Raw genomic sequence first — 21,712 nt, 5'->3', positions numbered from 1 at the left:
AAATTTACATTATAACAATGATGTAATGAATGATATGATAAGCTTCAATATATCACCAAAACAGATAGTTTAAATAATGAATATGATATTGGTAAGGCATTATCAGAAAGTAAAGATATAAATTTAGGAATCTATGTGCCTTGAACTTGGTCTTAAATTTCAACTTTTGAATGTTGGCATGTTAAAACAAACCCTTTACACTGTAACTACATTTTATCACAAATTAATGTCTTCTTATATATGTGCAACTGTATTTGACCAATTCTTAAAGAAGCAGAAAGTTTAAGGGAAGAAAATTGATGTAGCTGATCAAAATTACTACGTGAACTGAATAAAATACAACCGTTTATTCATTCAGTCACACAGTGGACTGGACACGTTTTTTCAGAGTGAAAAGTTTAACGCCTTTTACCTCCGCAAAGGAGTTATGTGATTGATTTGTGTCTGTCTGTTAGTTAGTTTATTTGTTTGCAGGATTACTCAAAAAGTTATGGACGAATTTGCATGAAAATCTGATTAAAGTTAGGTGTCAGCCATGCTACCTGGTGATTAAAATCCAGATCTGGAAAAAGGAATGTTTTAATTGATTCTTCACCATTGCCAGACAGGGCAAACCCGCTCAGTCTTGGCGGGGGTCTGTGCCCTCTGAGCGGTGTTGTATTCAATGTTTTTAATTTTAAAATGGAAAAGAAATGTGTTAAGTTGTTTAGAGTCTTGAAGGTGTTATTCATCCAAGAGACTTCATCGGCTCAAAACATGCAACTCCAGTTGCCTGTAAAATGCTGCCGGTCGATGTCTAACCGCAATGATGACAGAAGCACTTGATAAACACTGACATTGACAGATGTAGTTGGCATCTGCACAGTCTAATTTCCATTTGGCTTGAGTATAACACAAACAGTTGTCAGTAGTAGGATGAAATACTCGCTCTGAAGACTGATAGATGGACGAGTTGGCTGATAATTATTGGAAGTCTCAGCTCAAGTACTTGTGCCAGCAACAATTATGAACATAGTCAGGAACAGATTAGCTAATCGTCTGCGTGTAGTTTTCAGTCATCCATTATAATTTTTCTCATCTAAACTCACTGCAGACTTTGATTAAATAGATTCTTGTTTCGTGTCATTGGGTTGTGACATCGTATTTTCAGTTATGCAAACATACAGTGATAGTCCTGCTCTGTGCATCTGTCCAACTGAAACTGACACGCTAAAAAAAGGAGAGCGTGTCTCGGTTGCTTTGGGCCATAAATCAAAACAGATGTCCTCGACGTTCTTTCCCATAACCCAGCTGCTTTATCAGCAGTCTGTGATAAAAGACAACACCGTTGTGCTTCTTTTCTTCATCTCATTTCTTTTACTCACAGTTTTCCCTTTGGTCTATCTTCTCTTTTTTTCTTTTCTCCCTTTTGTGTGTTTTTGTGCACATCAGCTGGAGGTGAAAGAGGACGCCAGCAGCAACAAGGACATTCGGGCTCAGTGTGATGAGGAGGAGCTAAAGATGCATCAGCTCAACATCCATGTGCGTGAAGTCTTCGCCAATCGATTCACCCAGATGTTCGCAGACTATGAGGTGTTTGTCATCCAGCCGAACCAGGACAAAGAGTCCTGGTTCACCAACCGAGACCAGATGCAGAACTTTGACAAGGTAAAGAGCAATAGAAAGGAAAAAAAGAAAGAAACAAAATTATGACTATAAGGTTCCACCCTTAATTTTTTGTGCTTGTGTGCAGGCCTCCTTCCTGTCTGACCAGCCAGAGCCCTACCTGCCCTTCCTGTCGCGTTTCCTGGAGACGCAGATGTTTGCCTCCTTCATAGATAGTAAGATTCTCTGTCATGATGACGAGGACAAGGAGCACACGCTGAGGGTGTTTGACGCCCGCGTGGATAAGATTCGCATGCTGAACGTCCGCACGCCCACACTTCGTACATCGATGTACCAGAAATGCACAAACATCGAAGAAGCAGGTAAGGATGAAAAAAAATCTGTCCTGAAAACCCTTTGTGGATTTCATTAAAATAAAATAATAAAGGCTTTAAAGTGTTGACCAAATATTGTACATTGATCAGTGTACATGTACCTCAGCTCTCTGGAGATGTCTTTGTCCTCAGATAAACACCTAATGAGGTGACGTGTGTGATTGGTTTCCACTAATAAAGCCACAGGTTTTAGTTTGAAAATGAATAGCTTGACCATAGCTTATTTACTTGAGACAGTAAAACGTGGACCTCTGTAATTTTGGATTATTACCCCTTAAAGTGTTTATAATGTAATTAAAGATATATTTATAAAAGTACTTAAATTTGAAGTCCACTGTAAATGAAATTGAAGTACGAACTTCTCAAAAGACTTGGACGTATTTTCTCATTTCAAAGGTTAATATTTGATTTCACGCTGCTTAATTGATGATTGCTGTCTTGTTCACAGACAAACTGCTAAAAAAGCGATATGAAAAAGCAGATTTTTTGGCTCCTGGACCTCATGCCATCGGGCTCGAGGACGACGAAACTCACCTTCGTAATATTCGCTCTCGTTACCACAGCTCTCTGAACATGTGTGCAGTGCATTATGTCTGGTCCACTCATAGAGGATGGATGGGCTTCCATTGAAATTGCCTGCGTAATAAGTATTCGCTTGAACTCAGAATACACTTTAACAGTGTTTTATACTGAGAAGCTCATCTTAAAATGTGTTTTATTCACATACAAGAATTCTCTGAGAGACCCTCCATGCATTGCATACAGATATTTACAGTGGTGATCTGATAACTTGCAGCATGCAGGTGAATTGGTGATAATGAATTGTTTTCAGGGAAATAAAGCTTTGCTCCTATGAATCGCAGCCTCAGACAGTGACTGTTCTTTTCTTTTTTTTACCATTTTAAAGCTACATTTTAAAAATCTGTATAGTCGCCTTGTCTGTTTTTACATTCACCATATGAAGTGAACAATTTTGAAGTCTATTATATTTCTCTAAAATCATTCATGTGTGGGTGTCTTGTAATCAGGCACCAGAAAAAAAAAACCTGTCTAAAGCTGCATTCATGACGACTCTTAACTGCTTCTTTCTATTCTGGGCCTTTATTCTCTCAGTACTTTTGGTTCTGTGGGTGAGAGGAAGAATTTTTTTTTTTTTTGTACTTGCTCTCTTTCTTCCTTTGTCAATCAGTTGTTAAATTATTAATTTTTTTTAGATTTTTTAGTCAAAGTTATCCTGGTTCTCAACACAATTGGCTACAGAGAATATGAACATCTTATAGAAGGTGAAAAATAAGAATATTACTGTGTTTCTGACTATGGGATATTTCAAGACAGAATAGCCCTATTAATACAAAGAGATATTATTTATCTCTTTGTATTTATATAAATGGCAATTATATTTCTTTTTATGATTTTTAGGAGATTCTTTGTCTTGTAAACAAGATATTAACAGCAGAATCTGAATGCAGAATGTGGCTTCCTGATAATCATCCTTAAAATGTTTCCCTTTCCGATCCTGATTGATTCTTGCTGCAGTGGTCACTTCAACCTGTAATCTCACTGCCGAATTGTGCCCCCCTCCTTCATCTCGTCCACAGAGAAAGCCATTGAGATGAGAGTGTCAAAGATTGACCACACTGCCCTGCACCCCCACCTGCTGGACATGAAGATCGGTCAGGGCCGCTACGAGCAAGGCTTCTTCCCCCGGCTGCAGTCTGATGTGCTCTCCACTGGGCCCATCAGCAACAAGTGACTATTTAACATGATTCACTTCAAAAATTGTGCTGCTATTGATTTTAATTAATCGTAAACCTTCCATGCCTTTAATTTTGTCTGCTGTTTGAGGACCTCTTTTCTGTAGAGCTGAGCAGAGTGGTGTTGTTACAGATGGACTAAGAGGAGCGCTCCTGCCCAGTGGAGGAGGAGGGATCGACAGAAGCAGCACGCCGAGCACCTTTATTTAGACAATGACCAGAGAGAGGTGAGCGGTCGCTGTAACGTGTTTTCGCCTCCGCTCATATTCAAACTGAGTGACTGTTTTGTTTAGCTTTGTTGTCCTTGTTCATTTTGCATGATGTGTTCTCTGTTTACTTTAATTTGACTTTGTTCTCACCCCCTCTCCCCACAATTGTGTTCACCGACTCATTTTGTCTTTCTCCGTCTTTTTGCACTCATGCTCACACACTCTCAGCATGTAGAGTGCTTGTTTCCGGAGCTGCAGCTCCTGCTGTTTCTTGACTACTACTGGCTCTCACAGTCCTTCAAGCCCTGTCTAAAGTCAGTGACAGTGGACGTGGTATGTGTTGGTAGTCCACAGACCACATGTGCGTGTCCACCCATGTGGTCTTCAACTCCCTCTGCTTCCTTCACCACCACTCAGCTCAGCTTTATCTCATAATCCATGTCGCTTCCTAGGAAATGTCATCAGGGTTATGAGAGGTGGAACTCATAAACATGAAATCATTCAAGCAAAGTTGATTCAAAGTTTTATTCATGTTCTTCTTTCTCACCTGAATAGTTTTAGACTTGCTTTAATAAACACTGTTGTTGCTCATCCCAGTTCTGTTTGCTATGTCCTGTTTAGTCTTGATTTCCGTTAGTGTATGTGAAAGTTCATTCTTCTGACCATTTGGTCTAGTAGCTTGATATCAGTTATTGTGATTATTTGACTAAATTAAACTTGTTTTATAGAATTCCTTTCAACAATATCCTCTTATTAAGAGGATATGTAGCTGGCACCTGAGGCTCTTAATTAATTTTTCTTCTTGTATTGTTGGTTAATAAATTTGCAGAACAGCGTTATAGTTTCGGAGCAATTATTAATCAATTGTCTGCTTTTTATTAACCTGTAACATTTTTTAATAATTTCATTTTCATGAGTTTCACGCCTCATACGTGGTATTTTTTCAGAAGAATTAAGTCTGGCTTAATTGTTACAGCTTAGATTAGGTGTATATTGCAAGAAATGTTATGGGCTGTTTAGTCCCTTGTGTATTGAATATTTGAGTCTATATAATAAACCCTGGAATAATTTTAGTTACATGAGCTCGCCAATTTTGCTGATTTCTCTCTGTTGATTTCCGTGACAGTTGCTTGATCTACATGATTGCTGACCGCAAACTCTCTTTTATCAGAAGTATATTCAGGAAGCCAGAAACCTGGGCACGACCATCAGACAGCCCAAACTGTCCAACCTGTCGCCTTCTGTCATTGCTCAGACTAACTGGAAATTTGTGGAAGGGTTGCTGAAGGAGTGCAGGAACAAGGTTAGTCTCTTTTCAGGTTGATGATCGCTGCTGTGCCACATTATTTTAGTCGTTTACAGCGACCCATTTTTTACTACTATCTATAAAGATGTAGCTCGATCCTGCTGTGAGAAGATTATAATAAAAAATAGCAGTGGAAGAAAGTTAACAGAGAATCAATATCATTTTTTTGAGTTTATGACTGAAAATAAACAGCAAAAACCAAATGAAGGCTTTATATTTGCAGAGATTAGTTTGTTTTCCTGCTGCACAAAAATCCATGTCAAAGCATGGTGAGCTTGAATTTAGCAAAAAGAGCATTAAATATGATAAGACAGTATTATTTTTCTTCAACTGTTTTGCCAACAGAACTACGTTCCAACACAGGTATGTGTGTGTTAATCTGTTTTTTTTAAATTTGCAGACCAAGCGTATGCTGGTGGAGAAGATGGGTCGGGAGGCCGTGGAGCTGGGTCACGGAGAGGTCAGCATCACGGGCGTTGAGGAGAACACTCTGATAGCGAGTCTCTGTGACCTGCTGGAGAGGATCTGGAGTCACGGGCTGCAAGTCAAACAGGTGAGGGGGGACGCTGATGACTGCAGTCTCCATGTACCTCATCGATCCTCACAGCTGGTGGACGTACAGTTCTTTCACAACAAATGATGACAGACATGGAATGTTTTTTCTCTTTCAGGGTAAATCTGCCTTGTGGTCCCACCTCCTGCACTACCAGGAGAGCAAAGAGAAGAATAACGCCACTCCAGGGGGCTTGGGACCTCCAGGTAGAGACTTTGATCAGTTCACTTCATGAACAAAATTAATTAGTGCCAGTCGTTGTAGTTACACTTGGGGAATTGCCTAACTCTTTTATTACCCTACACCAGGTTTCATTCATGACACAGAGAGACGCAAATCTGACGGTGGTGGATCAGCCATGCCGCCTCTTAAAGTCTCCCTGATCCAGGACATGAGGTGAGGAAGACTGAGGCTCGTTTACATGAGAACTAATGTGCATCTCAATTAAGGAATTAAGGCTGATTTGATTTCTCTTAATTTTTAATTGAATGTACCAACAGTTGCAGGTCACTATCAGAGGATAGTAATAAGTTATACTAAGACTGCCCCCTTGTGGTAGACTGTCAAACAATACCTACTTACTTTATTGTGTCCCCATTATAATTTGTTGTCAGTCTATACATTTTTCGAAAAAGACTAATAATTGATTTCCACTACTTAAATGAGATAATGTGAGAAATTGGCTGTTTTAAAAATGGGTTTTATTCTTGCCACTTGTGTATCCTCACATACTGATAATGTGATTAAAGACAACAGAAAATGAAATGTAATAGGATTTTTTATTTAATTATTTTGCTTAGTGTGAATCTATTTGGGTGTGAGAACCCATGTCTCTGATAAACAAAGGCTTCTTTGTAGCCTTTACGGTATTGATGGATAAATGAAATAGACTGAAATTGTTCAGTTTGTTAGTTTTAGTGGCAAAGTTTTTTCAATGTGCAAATGCTGAGTTAAGCTTTGTTTGAAGCAAGAACAATGCATCGTCACAAACCAGTAACTGGTTTTTATTCTCAATTAATTGATTTGTCCATAAAATATAAAAAAAAACAAATGACAAAAACCCATCACAAGTTCCCTGAGCCCAAGGGGACATCTTTAAATCTAAATTTTTTTAAATCATTTTTGGCGTCAGTTTTTGCATTTATTAGATGATAGATGGTGAGATATGTGACTTTAAATGAGGCAAAAGAGAAAGGATGCGACATGTAACAGAGATCCTCAGCCAGACATGAACAGTAGACGGCACAGTCATGAGGCCACCGCCCCAGACCCCAGGGCCAACTTAGTGACCCAATTTTCTCTGTATTATATTTTACTCTGTCGTATTCATATTCATGAAACGCTAAACCTGTCCATTATCCTGAGAGCTCCTGTGGCCCACCTGCGTGCCTTGAACACCTGTGATTGTTTGTGTGGTGGCAGCCGTCACTGTTGTCATGTTATTGATCACACCCAGCCAGAGTCGAGAAGTCGTGAAGACGACGCAGAGTGAATCTGTGTAACAGCACGTTACTTCCAGCCTAATTACCAGACCCCCGCCAGTCTGACTGAGACGAGAGGAGGGGTCAACGCAGGGCACAAACACGCAGCTCTACTCTGCTGATAGACAGACCCTCCTCCACACTCATGTACACGTCTGACACCATTGTCATAAGCAGAAGAAACCACTACCCTCCATTCATCACTTTTAATAATTGATGATATTGTTTTAACATATTTTACTTAATATGAGGTGTTGATATTACAAATTCTCACATTGTTATGTTTCTTAGACATGATGGTCTCATAACTGTGTTATAGAGTGTTTTTTAGGGAAGCAGTTAAATGTAATAGTGCATATAATGGATGTTTTCCTCTGTTGCCATGGAGATGACGAGCAGAGGAAACTAGGTTACATGGTTTGAGCGAGCGTAGGGGGTGGAGACAGGGGAGGGGGTTGGAAGGTGTAGGAGGAGAAATGAAGTGCTCTTAGCAGACAAGCTTATGGCACAGGTGGAGTGGAAGGGAATGTGTCTGGACGTCAGAGGCATGATAGTGGCTCGGAGCGATGGCATGGGACCGACTCGGGAGTCTGAGAGTCAGACACAGACAGACATCTCTTTGGCTGGAATAGGGACTCGGGCTGGATAATGCTGGAGAGAGACAGTGACTAAAATTATAATGTTTTATTTATAATTATACAGTTTTTCTCATAGCTTAGTCAGGGGGAAGGTGTACATTACTGATACTAACTTTTAAGAAAGATGAAAAAATATATGCCTGTTTGTACCGAAAATAGGTCCACTGCTATGTAATAGTCTTCTTATACTAACACTGTTGAAATGATCAGTCACTTATTTCAATAGTCATTTGACAGAAAGTTGCCATGAATTTTCATATCAAAAAAAAATACCAAATGTCCACTGGTGGCAGCTTTTCAAATGTGAGGATTTGCTTTATTTACATTATAAATATGCAAATTAAATAGGTTTTGGATTTGAACTGATAATTGGACAAAGCAAACTATTTTAAGACATCACTTATGGTTCTGAAGATTGTGTTGGACTCAGTTTATTGTTTCAACAAAAACTAGTTGACTGATCAATCAAACTGGTCTGATGGCAGCCCTAAACATTTCCTCGTTGTCAATTTAGACAACAGAAATGTAAATTAATGTATTCATATCACCATGGCGTAGCTGCTGAGAGACAATAAAAGAAGGTGGAGAGACACAGCTCTTCCCAAACTGACCGAGTAACTTAATTAATGTGTTTTTCTGGCAATAAGTATTTTTCTCTTCTTCAAATACAAATAAATGCTCTTGTCTGGAGTATACCATCAAATCAATCCATAGCCAACAATTTTCTTTGCATTTACAAAATGTTGCACTTGTTCCCAGCAAAAACGCAAGCAGGTGCTATATTACAAATACAAATATGTACATGATGTATTTAAAGTTGTCCTCTACGTTGTATAACGTAAAATTCTCTGCTTGAAATTATAATTTGTGACGTTAAATTACTAATTGAAATGTTATAAACTGTTTCCTGAGTTTAAGTTGTGATTTTGTAAGATTATTTTTGTCAGCACAGATGTTAAACACAGACTTGAAAGGTGATCACAGAGAAAGTGTTAGACTCTCCACGAAAATCATTCTGCATCAGAAAGGCAAATCATTCAAGTGAAGTAATGATAAATTAAAACATTTTTGACTCTGGCTGATTCCTCCGTTGTCTCAGAAGAATCCTTTAATTTGTCCTAACTAAAATGGAGTCAAATCTTTAATGATCATGTATTAGCTCCAAACCTCTTCTGACCTCGAGCTGTCATTTAAATTTTTTCAGACACATTCAGAACATCAGTGAGATCAAGACGGACGTGGGCAAGGCCAGAGCCTGGGTTCGCCTCTCCATGGAGAAGAAGCTGCTTTCCAGGCACCTGAAGCAGCTGCTTTCAGACCACGAGCTTACAAAGTGAGCAAAACAACACGCTGCTGAGACCTAAACTCTATTGTTGGTCACTGCTCCTGTATTAGTTCATCACAAAAGTGTCTTACTAAAACATTTTGAAGATCACTGAGTGTCTTTTCCTTCCTCTACTGTTTACTCATCCTGACCCTCGTTCTGTGTTTGTGGAGGAATGTCTGTCTCCTTTGAAATTAAGATGACGTGTGATCCACCCATTAATAATACATCAACTCTCTTGAAATTGCAAAGCATCATTCTGCAGTCCACCGCCGCCTAAATAATTCACAGCCTTCTTCATAATTGATATCTGACTGGTGAACTGGGTCAGGGGGATTTCTGTCTGCCTCTGTGAACTTACCTCGTCAATTGTTTGACTTTATATCAAACAACACACACTTTGTTTCCCATTAGCTTCAAAATGAATCTGTAATCTAAAATTTAAAATTTTTTAAATGATGGTAATCATTTAGTGTGTGGGCGTACGCATTAATTATTATTTTTACGCTTTTCTCAAACAATCTTTTTCTTCTTTTTAGAAAACTATACAAGCGCTACGCCTTCCTCCGCTGTGATGATGAGAAGGAGCAGTTTCTTTACCACCTCCTGTCCTTTAATGCTGTGGACTACTTCTGTTTCACCAACGTCTTTACAACCATCAGTGAGTGCAGTTTGATGCCCCACAGCTTGATAACTCCACCAGAAAACTGCCTGTTTTTGTTTTTGTGTTTTTATTTGATGTTTTCATGCGACATGTCCGTCCTCTCCGTCTCACAGTGATCCCCTACCACGTGGTGGTTGTTTCCAGTAAGAAGCTGGGTGGCTCCATGTTCACCGCCAATCCCTGGGTGTGTGTCTCTGGTGAGCTGGCAGAGACCGGAGTCTTGCAGGTCCCCAGAAATACTCTGGAGATTACGTTTGAGGTTGGTGTTAATTAAAATCAGCAGCCCGCTACTTCACCATGCTGGAGGAAGGTGGCACCCTCCCATAGTGTTGCCGTCATGGCCTCGTCTACCTCCCTTGGTGATAAGCCTTTGAGACCAAGGTTGCGGAGGACTGCACAAACGCCGACGTCCATTTTCTCAGACAGCGCTAACTTGGAATTTTCTATTTAATTGAAACAGAAATAATACCATACAGGTTATTAATTTTCTGTATAATCAGAGTTAAACTGCACGTGGATGTAATGAGAGCTCTTTAACTCTCTCCTTCTCTGTCTACCTCGACAAAAATGTATCCATCACCCCTCGTAGGTCAAAAAACTGTATTAGATGTTCATTTTTACCGTTCACAACTGTTTTCTCTTCTGAAAGTGTCTGATGAAGTGGGGTTTTGTTTTTTCCTCTTGGATTACTTTTTAGTCGAATAACTCAAACCAAGCAATAAATACGGGATTATCCTTTAACAGTAGGGGCTAATGTGTTGTGTTTTGAATTTGTTTTTAGTTTTGATTTTGCTTCTCTCTTTCTCTCTCTCAGTGCCAAAACCTGGGCAAACTCACCACAGTACAGATGGGTCACGATAACTCGGGGCTCTACGCAAAGTGGCTTGTGGAATGTGTTGTGGTCCGCAATGAAATCACAGGGCACACTTACAAGTAAGCATATCTAATGAGGGAAATTTACCTGATGTTGTTTTGACCAGGCGGTTCTTAAAAGATGAGCTCACTGTGTTTGTCGCGACAGATTTCCGTGCGGCCGGTGGTTGGGGAAGGGCGTGGATGACGGCAGTCTGGAGAGGATCTTGGTGGGAGAGCTGATGACCCCCAGCACAGAGAACGATGAGAGGATGTGTCGCACACCCCCGATGCAGCAGTCACCGGGGATGATGAGGAGGTTTGTTACCATCTCGCCAAACAGCAAACCAAGTAAGTTACTCCACTTCAAACCTGGAAGTCATCTGTGTTATTGAATAATCTTGAGATTCTTTTAGACATGCACTGAAGTACGGACATTTTCCTGAAATTATCCTCAGGGGTTGTATGTCAGAACTCAAGCTTCCGCTAATGTTGCTCCGGACATGTTTTACAACTTTTCCTGCCAGCCCCCTAGTAACATTTCCGGAGAATGTCCGTGTGTTGTAAGAATAAAACAGGAAAATCTAGCAAGCGAGTGGTCGTGTTGATGACCGTAAACAAAAACACTGCTTTCCACGGCGGAGTTATCGTCATGTCTTGCCTCCTGCATTCTCTACCCAGACGCCACAGAATGTTCCGGAAATGTTCCTACTGTTGTAATGTGTCTGACTCGCGCAATTTCGTGCTGCGTTTGTCATTTGTGAATGTTTACACACCACTCTCAAGCTCTTTTCAGACATGAAATCTGTGTGTAAACATTTTGTTATTATTCTAGCCGAGAGGAAAAATATGTCTCCTCTGGATTTTGACCAGTGCATAAAAGCTGGATATTTTTTGTCTGCTTGTCCTACAGCATTCATTTGTCTTAGCCTTTTTTCTTCTCACCCAGAGTTAAACACAGGTCAGATCCAGGAGGGAGTGGGTGAGGCCATCAATGGGATTGTGAAGCACTTCCACAAGCCGGAGAAGGAGGTGAGAAACGGCAGTCTAGACAGGCCCCAACATGTACTTCTATTATTCATTACGTATTAAGAAAAGCTGCTCTCTGCTCTGGTGGTCCCCCCGTCCCTTAGGAACTGTGGGCTGAGTGGTACAATTCACATTGTTAAACATATTAATAGAGAATAGTTACTGGTTTTAAGGCATGTGCGTTATGGAGTATAATGCTTATTCTTTTTCCTGTTCTAGAAGCACTAATGTAAAACCCTATCTTTATCTATGCTTATTTTTATTTATTAAAGCAGGTGGAATACTGGTTGGAATTTAAAGGAGAGGCCTATTGAAGATTTGTAATGTGTATTTTAACTTAGGTGTGAATTACAGGTTTCAAGTGTCATTCATTGTGTATTTTAGGTACAAAGGACTATTTTTATGGGAAATCCCCTTCAGGACTGACAGAACAATAGCTGCTGAAATTGAAATCCACTTTGTATTGTGTTGTGTCTGTATGTTTGTAGTGTATGTATATATTATGTTATGTAGAGTATATCTGCCATTTCATACACCCACAAACCCAATTGAATTCTTGCATCTTGCATCTTTCATTGCAAATCTAAATGCAGTTCCTCACATCATTTAGATTTTTCACCTCAAAACAAAATAGTTTTGAGGTCAAATATGACCTGTGTGACAGCTGCATCGAGTGCACTCATAATGCTGTCAAGATATTTCGCCGTTTGGTTGGTATTTTCATGGAATAGTTGGACCTGAAAAACTATTAAAAATTTGTAAAGCGCTCGGTTATAATATAAATTGTGAGGAAACAACAACTTTCAGTTTCTCTAACAATGTGCATTTTCTTGTTGTTTTTGCTCTCAACAGAGAGGCAGTCTGACCCTTCTGCTCTGTGGGGAGTACGGCCTTGTCTGGGCTCTGGAGCAGGTTTTCCAGCACGGTTTCAAATCACCCCGACTATTTAAGAATGTCTTCATCTGGGACTTCTTGGGTAAAGACTTATATATTTAGATACAATTACTCCATAAAAGAGATACTCCAACCAAAAGTGTTTTGATGATCAAACACGAAAAATGTTGTGCTGTGGTGAGCTTGAGTTAAAATCAGGAAGGCCACGAGATCAGGTTAAAAGCTTTGGAAACGACAAACAAATTGGACCTTTATGTTGACACACAAACATCAACATCAAACCTTATTTGTCTGATTGAAACACAAATGATTTTCGGTTTACTATTATAACTATTAACTATTTACTTTGGGGTGACCCGATGGCAAATGGTTTGGGTTCACACCATATGGCTGCATACATCTTGAGCGGCGGGTCCTGGTTCAACTGCTTGTCCGCCTGGACCATTTGCTGCATGTCTCTCCCACCCTTTTTTCTTTCTCTCCGTCACTGTACTATCAAAAATAAAGGCAGACAAATGGCCATAGAATAATTTCAAAAATGAATGTTCTACTTAAACAGAAAAGGCACAAGTATACTTTGAAAGTGCGGAACAGCGGGAGGTGACTCCAGATGAAAACTGGCAAACCCGAGTGCGCCACTTCTGCCGCTTCATGCGTGCCATCAACAACACATCCAGGAACATCGGCAAGGACGGGAAGTTCCAAATGCTCGTCTGTCTGGGTTCAAGGTAGGCAGGCAGCTCTTGCTGTCCATATTCACTGCATATTTACATGTATTGAATAATGTTAACATTTGTTGAGGATGACGAGGAAGTTCAGAGTGGCTTCGGCGGAAATTGTAGTGATCTTGTATTGACATAAATCAGTCCTCCCTGCTTAAATGTACTAGGATAAGAACTGAAAAAGTTGTGGTTGCACTGGTCTGTGTGTGACCCTTCATCCTGACTGCAAGTAATGAATTGAAAATGATCTTTACTTTGAGACTCTTGGAAGGATCAGATATTTTAATGATTTCCTTTAGTTCTTCCTCTCTATAGAATCATTATTTTGTGTCTTGTTGTACAGCTTTTTGCCTCCTCTGTACACAAAAGTAATGCTGAGAAAAAAGGCAGTCAACACAAAATTAATTGCATACCATTTTTAATATCGATTAATTTGTTAATCAAGCAAAAAATACCAAACTTCTGCTTCTCAATTGTGCAGACTGTTTTCTATCTTTATAAAAATTAATACATTTTGGCTTTTGACTGTAGCTTGGACAAATAAGCAATTGTAAGATTCATCGAAAAATTGTGATGGATAATTTTTGCTATTAATATTGTAAAAAAGTAACAAAAAGCCTTGAAGAGAAATAGATCTCCTCATGTCTTTGAAGTTTACTAATTGCTTTCTAAGTTTGTTAGTTCATAGTAATGCAGAAGTTTTTCCTCTTACAATTTGTGTACACAAGTTAATCCAAGGCAACCGATGAGTCTCAACTACCCACACCTAGCTAAACATTAAAAAAAACATTTGAATTGCTGCAGTGCTACACCTTAATACACATTTATATCAAGTATTTATAGAGGAAATGTAATGTAGTCTGTCTGTCTTCTTTCTTTTTTTTACACTGCCTTCGTTTTAAATGATTCTTATTGGAAAAATGCAATAGCATTCTTTACCTGCTCATTTGACTCCATGTTTTCTGCCTCTTTCAGGGATCATCTCCTGCATCACTGGATCGCTCTGCTCGCAGATTGTCCAATCACCGCTCAGATGTACGAGGAGGCTGCACTGATGAAGGACCGCTCATTGGTGAACTCTCTGATCAGAGTACTACAAACTCTGCAGGAGTTCAACATCACCCTGGAGGCTTCGCTTGTCAAAGGTGTTGGTATCTAAACCAAACCAACCCACTTCTCACCAGATGTATCCAAACAGGAGGATTGCTGGGGACCACTAAAAAGAATAACAGAACCTTTTATATGCAGAAACTGACTTGAACAAAGGCCATTTTCTGGCTTATATTAAAGCTACTGTTACATTTGCCATATATGAAGTGCAATGAGCCTTTCAAGATTTGTTGTTATTTTTATCCTCGATGATGTTGCCATTAGATGTTTAAAATATGTTTTCTATTCGGAACCATGATTTTCACATTATTGATGATACTGGCCTACTTGTGCTATAACATTTTACTGAAAGCTAAATATTTTCATTGTTACCGTGAACTGCTGACAATGGCTATATTTGAGGGAAAGCGAGGATCAAAACTGTTAATATATTTTCAGAGAGAAACAGTATTATTTTGCTAAATCGGTCAAGTTGCTTGCTCTGTTGTCAACTCGGATTCCAATGTCATAACGCAGAGCTTAAAGCAAAAGATGTAGAAGTATGCTTTATAAGTATGTGTGTGACAGGGAGGTTTGTAGAGTGGAGGCTGATTCACCTACATAGGAATAAAAGGGCCGTCACATTTGGGCCTTTCCCTGACAAATGTACAAGTATGCAAATCTTTTACATGAAAATGATCCTTCTTGCATGATAAGACTGTGCTTTAAGCCTGTATCCAGTGATGGACAGTGATTTTCAGTTGGATAAAGGAAAACCCCCTGAGTCTCTGGTTTGTGTTCCGGATGCACGTCCTCCAAGTGATGCTGGACCCAGCTTTATGTGCAAAGTTGAGCAAAATGAGAGCCTCCATATAAATACCTCCAACCGGCCTTTTCCCAACGCCATCATCCTGTTCACTACATCTGCCCCTCTTTCCTGAACACAGTGTAATAAGCTGTGTAGACTGCTTGTGATAAAGGATGATCTTCTGATTCCCATGTGAGGAGAAAGAGGGAATGCTCTTATCCCTACAGTTTTTGTTATCATGGTTTCTTGCTATGCAATATCAGGAGAGAAAATTCAACCCCCTACAAACTCCATATTCTGGTGTCTTGAGGTATTACTTGGCCCACCTCTGTTACATACACCAAACTTAACTGTGCAGAATAAGAGATTTGATATGTGAAGGACTTCTTTTCTGTGCCAACAATGTCTGGAATTACTGTGTTGTACTCGTCTGTGTACGACCCACACATGAGCATCTTGGGAGATATATATTTTTGTTTTCCAATACGGTTGTACATTTATTGACATAGCTGTGTAATGTAGTGTTTAATAAGTGAGCAACAATGTACAGTGTAAAAAAATATATTAAGAATAAAGCATCTGTAATGCGTTAGTTCTTTTATTATTATTTGTTTTGTAGTCAACCGGTTGTTCGTCGTCTGCTGAATGCACTTACTACTGAAAAATGTATCAGCGTTTAAAAATTCACTGCTCTCAGAAACTTAAATGTGAGTATAATACTGCTCTATTCATCTTCAGTGATAGTAAAAAGAAACCCTTGGAATTCTGGACTCTTAGTCAGAAAAAATAATTTAAATTTGTTAAATGCTGATTTTTCATTGGGATTTTCTTACTATGTATTTAATAATTATGATAACAATTGTTAGTTGCAGCTGCAATCTAATCAAAATTGAATGTTGTCTACTTTTCTTTTTAACTTTGTTTTTATTTTAAAAAATATTTTAAAAAATGCCACTGCATTCCCATCTAATAATTATGTAATCATTGCTGTAAAGTAATCCAGCAAACTGTTCGCCGGTTGAGTTGTATCTCTACTCAGATGTGCTTCCTCAGCTGAGAGAATGTAAACAACCTTGTTCGCGCCATGTCAGGAGGCTGTTTTTCCTTAAAGCTTAACGCCTGGTGGTTTCTGGGACTTAGAGTTTAACAAACTGCCGTTATCCACTGCTGCGTGCAAGAGCTCTGCCGCTCGTTCACTACAATTCCCAGAATGCACGACCTCTGAGGCGCACGCGAGGATAGCCGCGATTGGTCGAAACGGGTTTAAACTCAAACGCCGCACTCCTTATATGGTCATTGTGAGCCCAACCTTTTCATTACGGCTTTTTATGCTAATTACATTGTAATGGCCAGCTGTATGCAGCAGTAGTAAGAGCATGCGCAGTGCGTAAAAAGAAGACGGCGAAGATTCAAAGTTTTTGTTCAGTAAGTACGCTGTTATTTCTCTCGTACAGAAATTACCTTTGTGAAATAACGCCGGTTTTGTCGTGTGTGATGAGAGCCGTAGCCCGGCCTGTGTTCGTTTGGCAGTCGCGACCAGCGAAATGTACAAAGAGTAACCGACTCGACAATGGGATAACGTGGAAGTGAACGAGAGCGTGGCGTGGTGCGGGTAGCCGCGTCGGCTAGCTAGCATGCTAACAGCTAACAACAATGAGTCGCATTTGGCGCTCTAGCGGGCTAAAGTTTGAATTCAAAGGGGGACGATGGGCTCGACGCAACCTTTTAGTGTTTTCCATCGACGCACCGACAAACTCGCGTGCATTAGATCGAGTCGACCGCCGCGTGCTGTGTAGACACGCGCGTTACACACAACTCATCGAGTAGCGCAGTAGCTTTTTGTTTTACTTCAAACAGCGCGTCAGATGCCCGCTCTTGTGTCGACCTTTCACCGCAGGCACTTCCACGACCTGACGCTGTCCCGCGGCAACACTTCACACTGCGTTCGTGCTCGCACATTCGCCAGGTTTATAACACGCTGGCCGGTGTGGAGGAAAGTAACCTTAACGGCAGCGGGCGATAGTAAAACGTTACGTCGTGTAGTGGGTGTAACGTCTGTGGGATTCGCATCACGTTAACCAGACGGCGCGTGTGGAAGTTTGTGAGTCTGCATCGAATGTGACCAGGTCGCTCCTGCTGCTCTTGTTCCTTTGACCACACAACGATTAAGTGGATCGCGAACCAATATTTATTTTAGGTGTAATGTCGTCGTTATCTGTCCCCTTTGACGTTTCCCACGACTTGGCTTTAAATTCCTTAGATAAGAGGACTTTTTTTTTTTTTTTTTTAGATTAAAAAGGTTTCGTTTTTTGTAATTTCAGTTGTGCGCTGTTGAAACATTGCGTTTACAGCTTAAAAGGTTCTTTACATACAGAATATGTTGAAATGATGGATTATGAATGAATGCGAGGGGGCGCGCGCGGAGGGACCGCCCCCTTCTGTGTAGTAGAAATCACAACTGTCTGCGGACACACACACACACACACACACACACACGGGCAGACAACGACGACCGGGGCCGTTACCGACCTTTTTTTGTCTTCACCCTTTCGCAGGCTTTTGCCAAACACCAACCAACGGACTGACTATGTTTGGCTTTCACAAGTCAAAGATCTACCGGAGTAACGACGGCTGTTGCATCTGCAAGACCAAGTCCTCCAGCTCACGCTTCACAGACAGCAGTCGATATGAAGAGACGTTCAGGCTCTGCTTTGGGTAAAAAAAAACCTCTGAATTCATTCATTCAATGTGCCTACGTGTGATTTTGTCTTTGTATTGTTTGCTTGTTTGAGAGGTGACTTAAGTTATGACTCTTTATTTACTTGTTAAGGCTGTCAGAGGATCGTGTTGGGGACATCTGCAACGCCTGTGTGTTACTGGTGAAGAGGTGGAAGAAGCTGCCTCATGGTTCCAAGAAGAACTGGAACCATGTAAGTGAAGCTGCTCAGCGAAGTGAGAATCTCCTTTTTCTGATTTTCATGTTGGGGCTTTAAATTGACGTGTTTGGGGGTTTTTTCTGACCTGACTCAGGTGGTGGATGCCAGAGCTGGACCGGGCTTCAAGATGACCAAACCCAAAAAGATCAAGAACAGTGACGGGAAGAAAAAAAGCAAGCTAAAGAGGCTTCACAAGTTGAAGAGACAAAGTAAGTTGTTTTAAAATATCACCAGTTACCACATGTGTCGTATGTTACCAACTGCTTTGAAACATGGAATATTTGTTGACCTAAAATATGTAAGTCACATGCAATTTCACAGTGTCCGTTTTGAATTTTTGTTTTTTTCCCCAGTGTAGAGAGCTGATAATAAATGACTGCTATGCAGCATCTTGTGGCTCTTTGGGTTAGGGCACCCTATCTGTCACTGCAGGGTATTGGGGGTTTGGGTTCTAGTTGAAATAGTAAATTTTCAGGAAAATAATTGACAATAATCTAAATGATTAAAGAAAAAAAAAAATATGGGAAAGTATGGCAGAAAATTGCTGATTCCCACTACTCTGATGTGAGAATTGATTATTTTCTACAATGATACTTAACAGGACCCTTTTTTCTGACTTTAGGCTGTTGGTCAGATTAAACAAGTTTTACATTTTCAATTGTTGGGGTCTATGTAACATCCGAAACTGTTGGGGAAAAAAATGGCCATCACAATATCCTTTCAGAATAGGTAATGGCAGATCTAGAAAGAGCAGATTCTGAAATTACCTAAATAAATTGCAGTTTTAAATGTCAGCTTCTAATCTGCATTAAGTAATAACACATTTTTACTCCCGAATGTCAGAAGATTGCCAAATCAATCTGATGACGGTGTTTAAGTGATTCTTTTTTGGTTTCCAAGCAGACTCAGATGCCCACAGCACAACCTCCAGTGTGTCTCCTGCTCAGTCCCCCAGTTACAGCAACCAGTCGGATGATGGCTCAGACATCGAGTCGAAACAAAGACGCCCAACACCCTCCATCTTTTCTTTCCTGGACCGTTCCTACTGGAAAAGGTAAACTACAGCTCTGATTAACAGAACAAAATTATTGAATTGTTTTGACTCTAATAGGATAAATAACAAGTGTTGTCTTTTTTCCCTTTTTTAGGCAAAAGGTGTGCTGTGGGATTGTCTACAAGGGGCGGTTTGGAGAGGTGATTATCGATCCACGACTCTTTAAGCCCTGCTGCAGTTCCAAAAAACTGGCTTCCACACAAGTGCCCCCACACCTTCCAGACACACTTCCTCCACCGCTCCCAGAAGAAGTGAAAGAAACCTGGTGATTGCTTTTGTTGAATCCCCCTGTAGGGTTATCCATGGCATCCGCCTGGATTTGTCTCCAGTGGCAGACCTCCTCCCCTTAGAACAGTTGGTTAGGTATTTCTTTTCTATGTAATATTCCTTTTTACATTGGTATTTTTTTAACTTTTGTATAGAGTTGATTTTCTTTTTTTTATAAAAGCCAAAAAGAAAAAAAAAATCTTAAACTCCTTATGGGCATTAGTGTTATTTATACAATGATGCAACACATTTTGTTGAGGCTCAGTTTCTGATTCTGAAATTGTTTTTTGTTGTGATATTTTGTCACTTTTTCATACATATCGAGGCTGTTCCCTTTTTTTCCATAATTTGTAAAATTGTAAGTGTGCATGTGAAAGGCCGCAGCTATTTCTAATACCAGCTGTTTTGTGTGTTGGAGTGGCTCTTCAACAAGTTGCTGCAATGTTTTGTCCTTTCTGTTTGCTCCATATGTGAAATGTGTGAGTCTGTAGGATTACTAGTACACAGAGGGCTGTTGGTGATACCAGGGATCATTAGTACCACTGTCCCTATGAATTAAGCTTTTAATGTGTGTATAGATGAGAACAAATCATTTTCTGATGTTTTCACAGCTTAAGCATGCCACAAGTTTTAAACAGCTAGTACATTTGTTCATCAGTTTGTGCACATCGACTCAGATAGATATGGTTAGACCATGCACACAGTACATTCCTCTGCCCTTCTGGAATGACAGAAGCAATGTATTTATTTCTTTTGTACAGCCTACAATGAAATGGTAATGCATGTTGTAAAGCAAATGTTTATTTTTTAATTGATTTTTTGTAAATGCAGTGTTTCGGCTCTTTGCACACCTAAACCATTTTTAAATGACTGGAATGGCAAACCACTACTTCCGTAAAAATGTTTTTGTGTGTCTAAGAGGCTGACAACGTCCTTTTACGCTAATTGAGTGAAGTTTTTAAATCACATTTTCACGTCTCGTTATCTCAGGCACATTTCTCTGAAGGCATGTAAAAACTGCAGGAAAGGTTCAACTCTTAATTGCAGCGTCACTGAGCTGTAATATTCCCTCTAATATTCTGTATCTGTTCACCAATTACAAATGATGTTCAGAAATTTAATCCAAGCGAAATACATGATATACTGTGTATTGTCTTTAATTTCTTTTGCCGGAAAAATGCTGGTAGTGAAAATGTGTAATTCTCAGTGCTGTGATTTACTCAGAAAAAGTTCAAACTATGCAGACATTATGAATGTGAATAGTTCTCTGGGGCTTTCTATCACTTTTGCTGTTGTAGCTTAAAGTGGTGGATTCTTCTTCAACCAAATTGTCTTGTAAAAAGTGTCAATCATTTTAGCAATAACTTTACATTTTCCTAATCACTATTCATAATTGTCTCAAGATACTTGTCATGTTTAAATATTGTTCAGATTGCACAGTTTTAGCCATGGCGTGCGTACTGTCTCAAATTAATACTGCAGTGTCAACGGTTGTTTGTTTTTTTCCGTTTTGTAAACAATCTCAAACTTCATGAATTGACAGGCAATGCTCTGTAAAGTTGCTTAATATATAAACTTTTCTGCGGCAGGGTAGTTAAATGCTGAACATGTTCTATTGTTCATATTAAAAGGAGAAATGCTTCTTCCTTTTAAGCTAAAAAATAAGCTTGTTCTTGTCCTTCGGGAGTTGCCATATTGTTTTTGCGAGGTACATTTGGGGATTTGAGATGTGCCTTAATGAATTACCTGACTCTCATGTAATTTATAATTATTTATTACAAAACATTTTTTTACTGAAACTTTGAGACAACTGGTGTAGAGCCTTTCAAGAAAGTCTGTTTTTAATTTTGTGCACTTCTTTCGAACATGCAATGTAGATTTTTTAAATGCTTTTTGTATACTGTACCGCAAAGTAGAACTGAATTGTAATGAAATGAAAATCAATTAATAAAAATTTAGAAAGACATTTTGTTTGTGAGATTTATCTGCACCAGCAGGTGGCGGGCAAGAGCTGCATAAAACACGTTTCTTTAACGACGAGGTATGTACATCACGCACTTGGAGGGTAGTTTGTGTGTCACTGTTTTTTGGTTTGTAAGTTTTTAGCTAAAGTTGTACTATATTTAGGAACACGGTTATATTGCCTCTGATAC

The 21,712-nt window shown here is 39.7% G+C and overlaps 2 protein-coding genes across 10 annotated transcripts in view; both read left to right on the top strand.

The window, feature by feature from the left end:
• dennd5a (DENN/MADD domain containing 5A) overlaps nucleotides 1–15,894 on the top strand; it is a 31,647-nt gene extending 15,753 nt beyond the window's left edge. For 2 of the 7 annotated variants that reach the window (XM_035629264.2, XM_035629262.2), the window contains 19 exons: nucleotides 1,432–1,647; nucleotides 1,733–1,967; nucleotides 2,428–2,517; nucleotides 3,578–3,728; nucleotides 3,867–3,960; nucleotides 4,171–4,275; nucleotides 5,114–5,245; nucleotides 5,649–5,801; nucleotides 5,920–6,007; nucleotides 6,110–6,197; nucleotides 9,125–9,253; nucleotides 9,784–9,905; nucleotides 10,022–10,167; nucleotides 10,723–10,841; nucleotides 10,930–11,111; nucleotides 11,710–11,792; nucleotides 12,642–12,765; nucleotides 13,243–13,411; nucleotides 14,381–15,894. In XM_035629264.2, the coding sequence (XP_035485157.1) occupies nucleotides 1,432–1,647; nucleotides 1,733–1,967; nucleotides 2,428–2,517; nucleotides 3,578–3,728; nucleotides 3,867–3,960; nucleotides 4,171–4,275; nucleotides 5,114–5,245; nucleotides 5,649–5,801; nucleotides 5,920–6,007; nucleotides 6,110–6,197; nucleotides 9,125–9,253; nucleotides 9,784–9,905; nucleotides 10,022–10,167; nucleotides 10,723–10,841; nucleotides 10,930–11,111; nucleotides 11,710–11,792; nucleotides 12,642–12,765; nucleotides 13,243–13,411; nucleotides 14,381–14,564 (2,610 nt within the window). In that variant the 3' untranslated portion in view covers nucleotides 14,565–15,894. The remainder of the gene's footprint in view (nucleotides 1–1,431; nucleotides 1,648–1,732; nucleotides 1,968–2,427; nucleotides 2,518–3,577; nucleotides 3,729–3,866; nucleotides 3,961–4,170; nucleotides 4,276–5,113; nucleotides 5,246–5,648; nucleotides 5,802–5,919; nucleotides 6,008–6,109; nucleotides 6,198–9,124; nucleotides 9,254–9,783; nucleotides 9,906–10,021; nucleotides 10,168–10,722; nucleotides 10,842–10,929; nucleotides 11,112–11,709; nucleotides 11,793–12,641; nucleotides 12,766–13,242; nucleotides 13,412–14,380) is intronic. The other 5 variants (XM_035629267.2, XM_035629265.2, XM_035629269.2 and 2 more) reach the window with 3 other exon arrangements.
• Nucleotides 15,895–16,572: 678 nt separating this feature from the next.
• On the top strand, nucleotides 16,573–21,525 carry sinhcafl (SIN3-HDAC complex associated factor, like). Of its 3 annotated transcripts, none has more exons than XM_035629273.1 (6): nucleotides 16,573–16,727; nucleotides 17,858–18,017; nucleotides 18,133–18,232; nucleotides 18,333–18,447; nucleotides 19,142–19,292; nucleotides 19,387–21,525. In XM_035629273.1, exons 2-6 carry the CDS (start codon nucleotides 17,890–17,892, stop codon nucleotides 19,559–19,561), a joined length of 669 nt encoding a protein of 222 aa, XP_035485166.1. In that variant the 5' UTR covers nucleotides 16,573–16,727; nucleotides 17,858–17,889; the 3' UTR covers nucleotides 19,562–21,525. The 3 variants fall into 3 exon arrangements, with proteins under 3 accessions (XP_035485166.1, XP_035485164.1, XP_035485165.1); XM_035629271.1 differs by having other exon boundaries at nucleotides 19,139–19,292; XM_035629272.2 differs by lacking the exon at nucleotides 16,573–16,727 and adding an exon at nucleotides 16,921–17,403 and having other exon boundaries at nucleotides 19,139–19,292.
• The last annotated feature ends 187 nt before the right edge of the window (nucleotides 21,526–21,712 follow it).

Source organism: Scophthalmus maximus, chromosome 4 (genome assembly GCF_022379125.1).
Source record: "Scophthalmus maximus strain ysfricsl-2021 chromosome 4, ASM2237912v1, whole genome shotgun sequence".
Taxonomy (NCBI): Eukaryota; Metazoa; Chordata; class Actinopteri; order Pleuronectiformes; family Scophthalmidae; genus Scophthalmus; species Scophthalmus maximus.
This window is presented reverse-complemented; position numbering and strand designations above follow the sequence as displayed.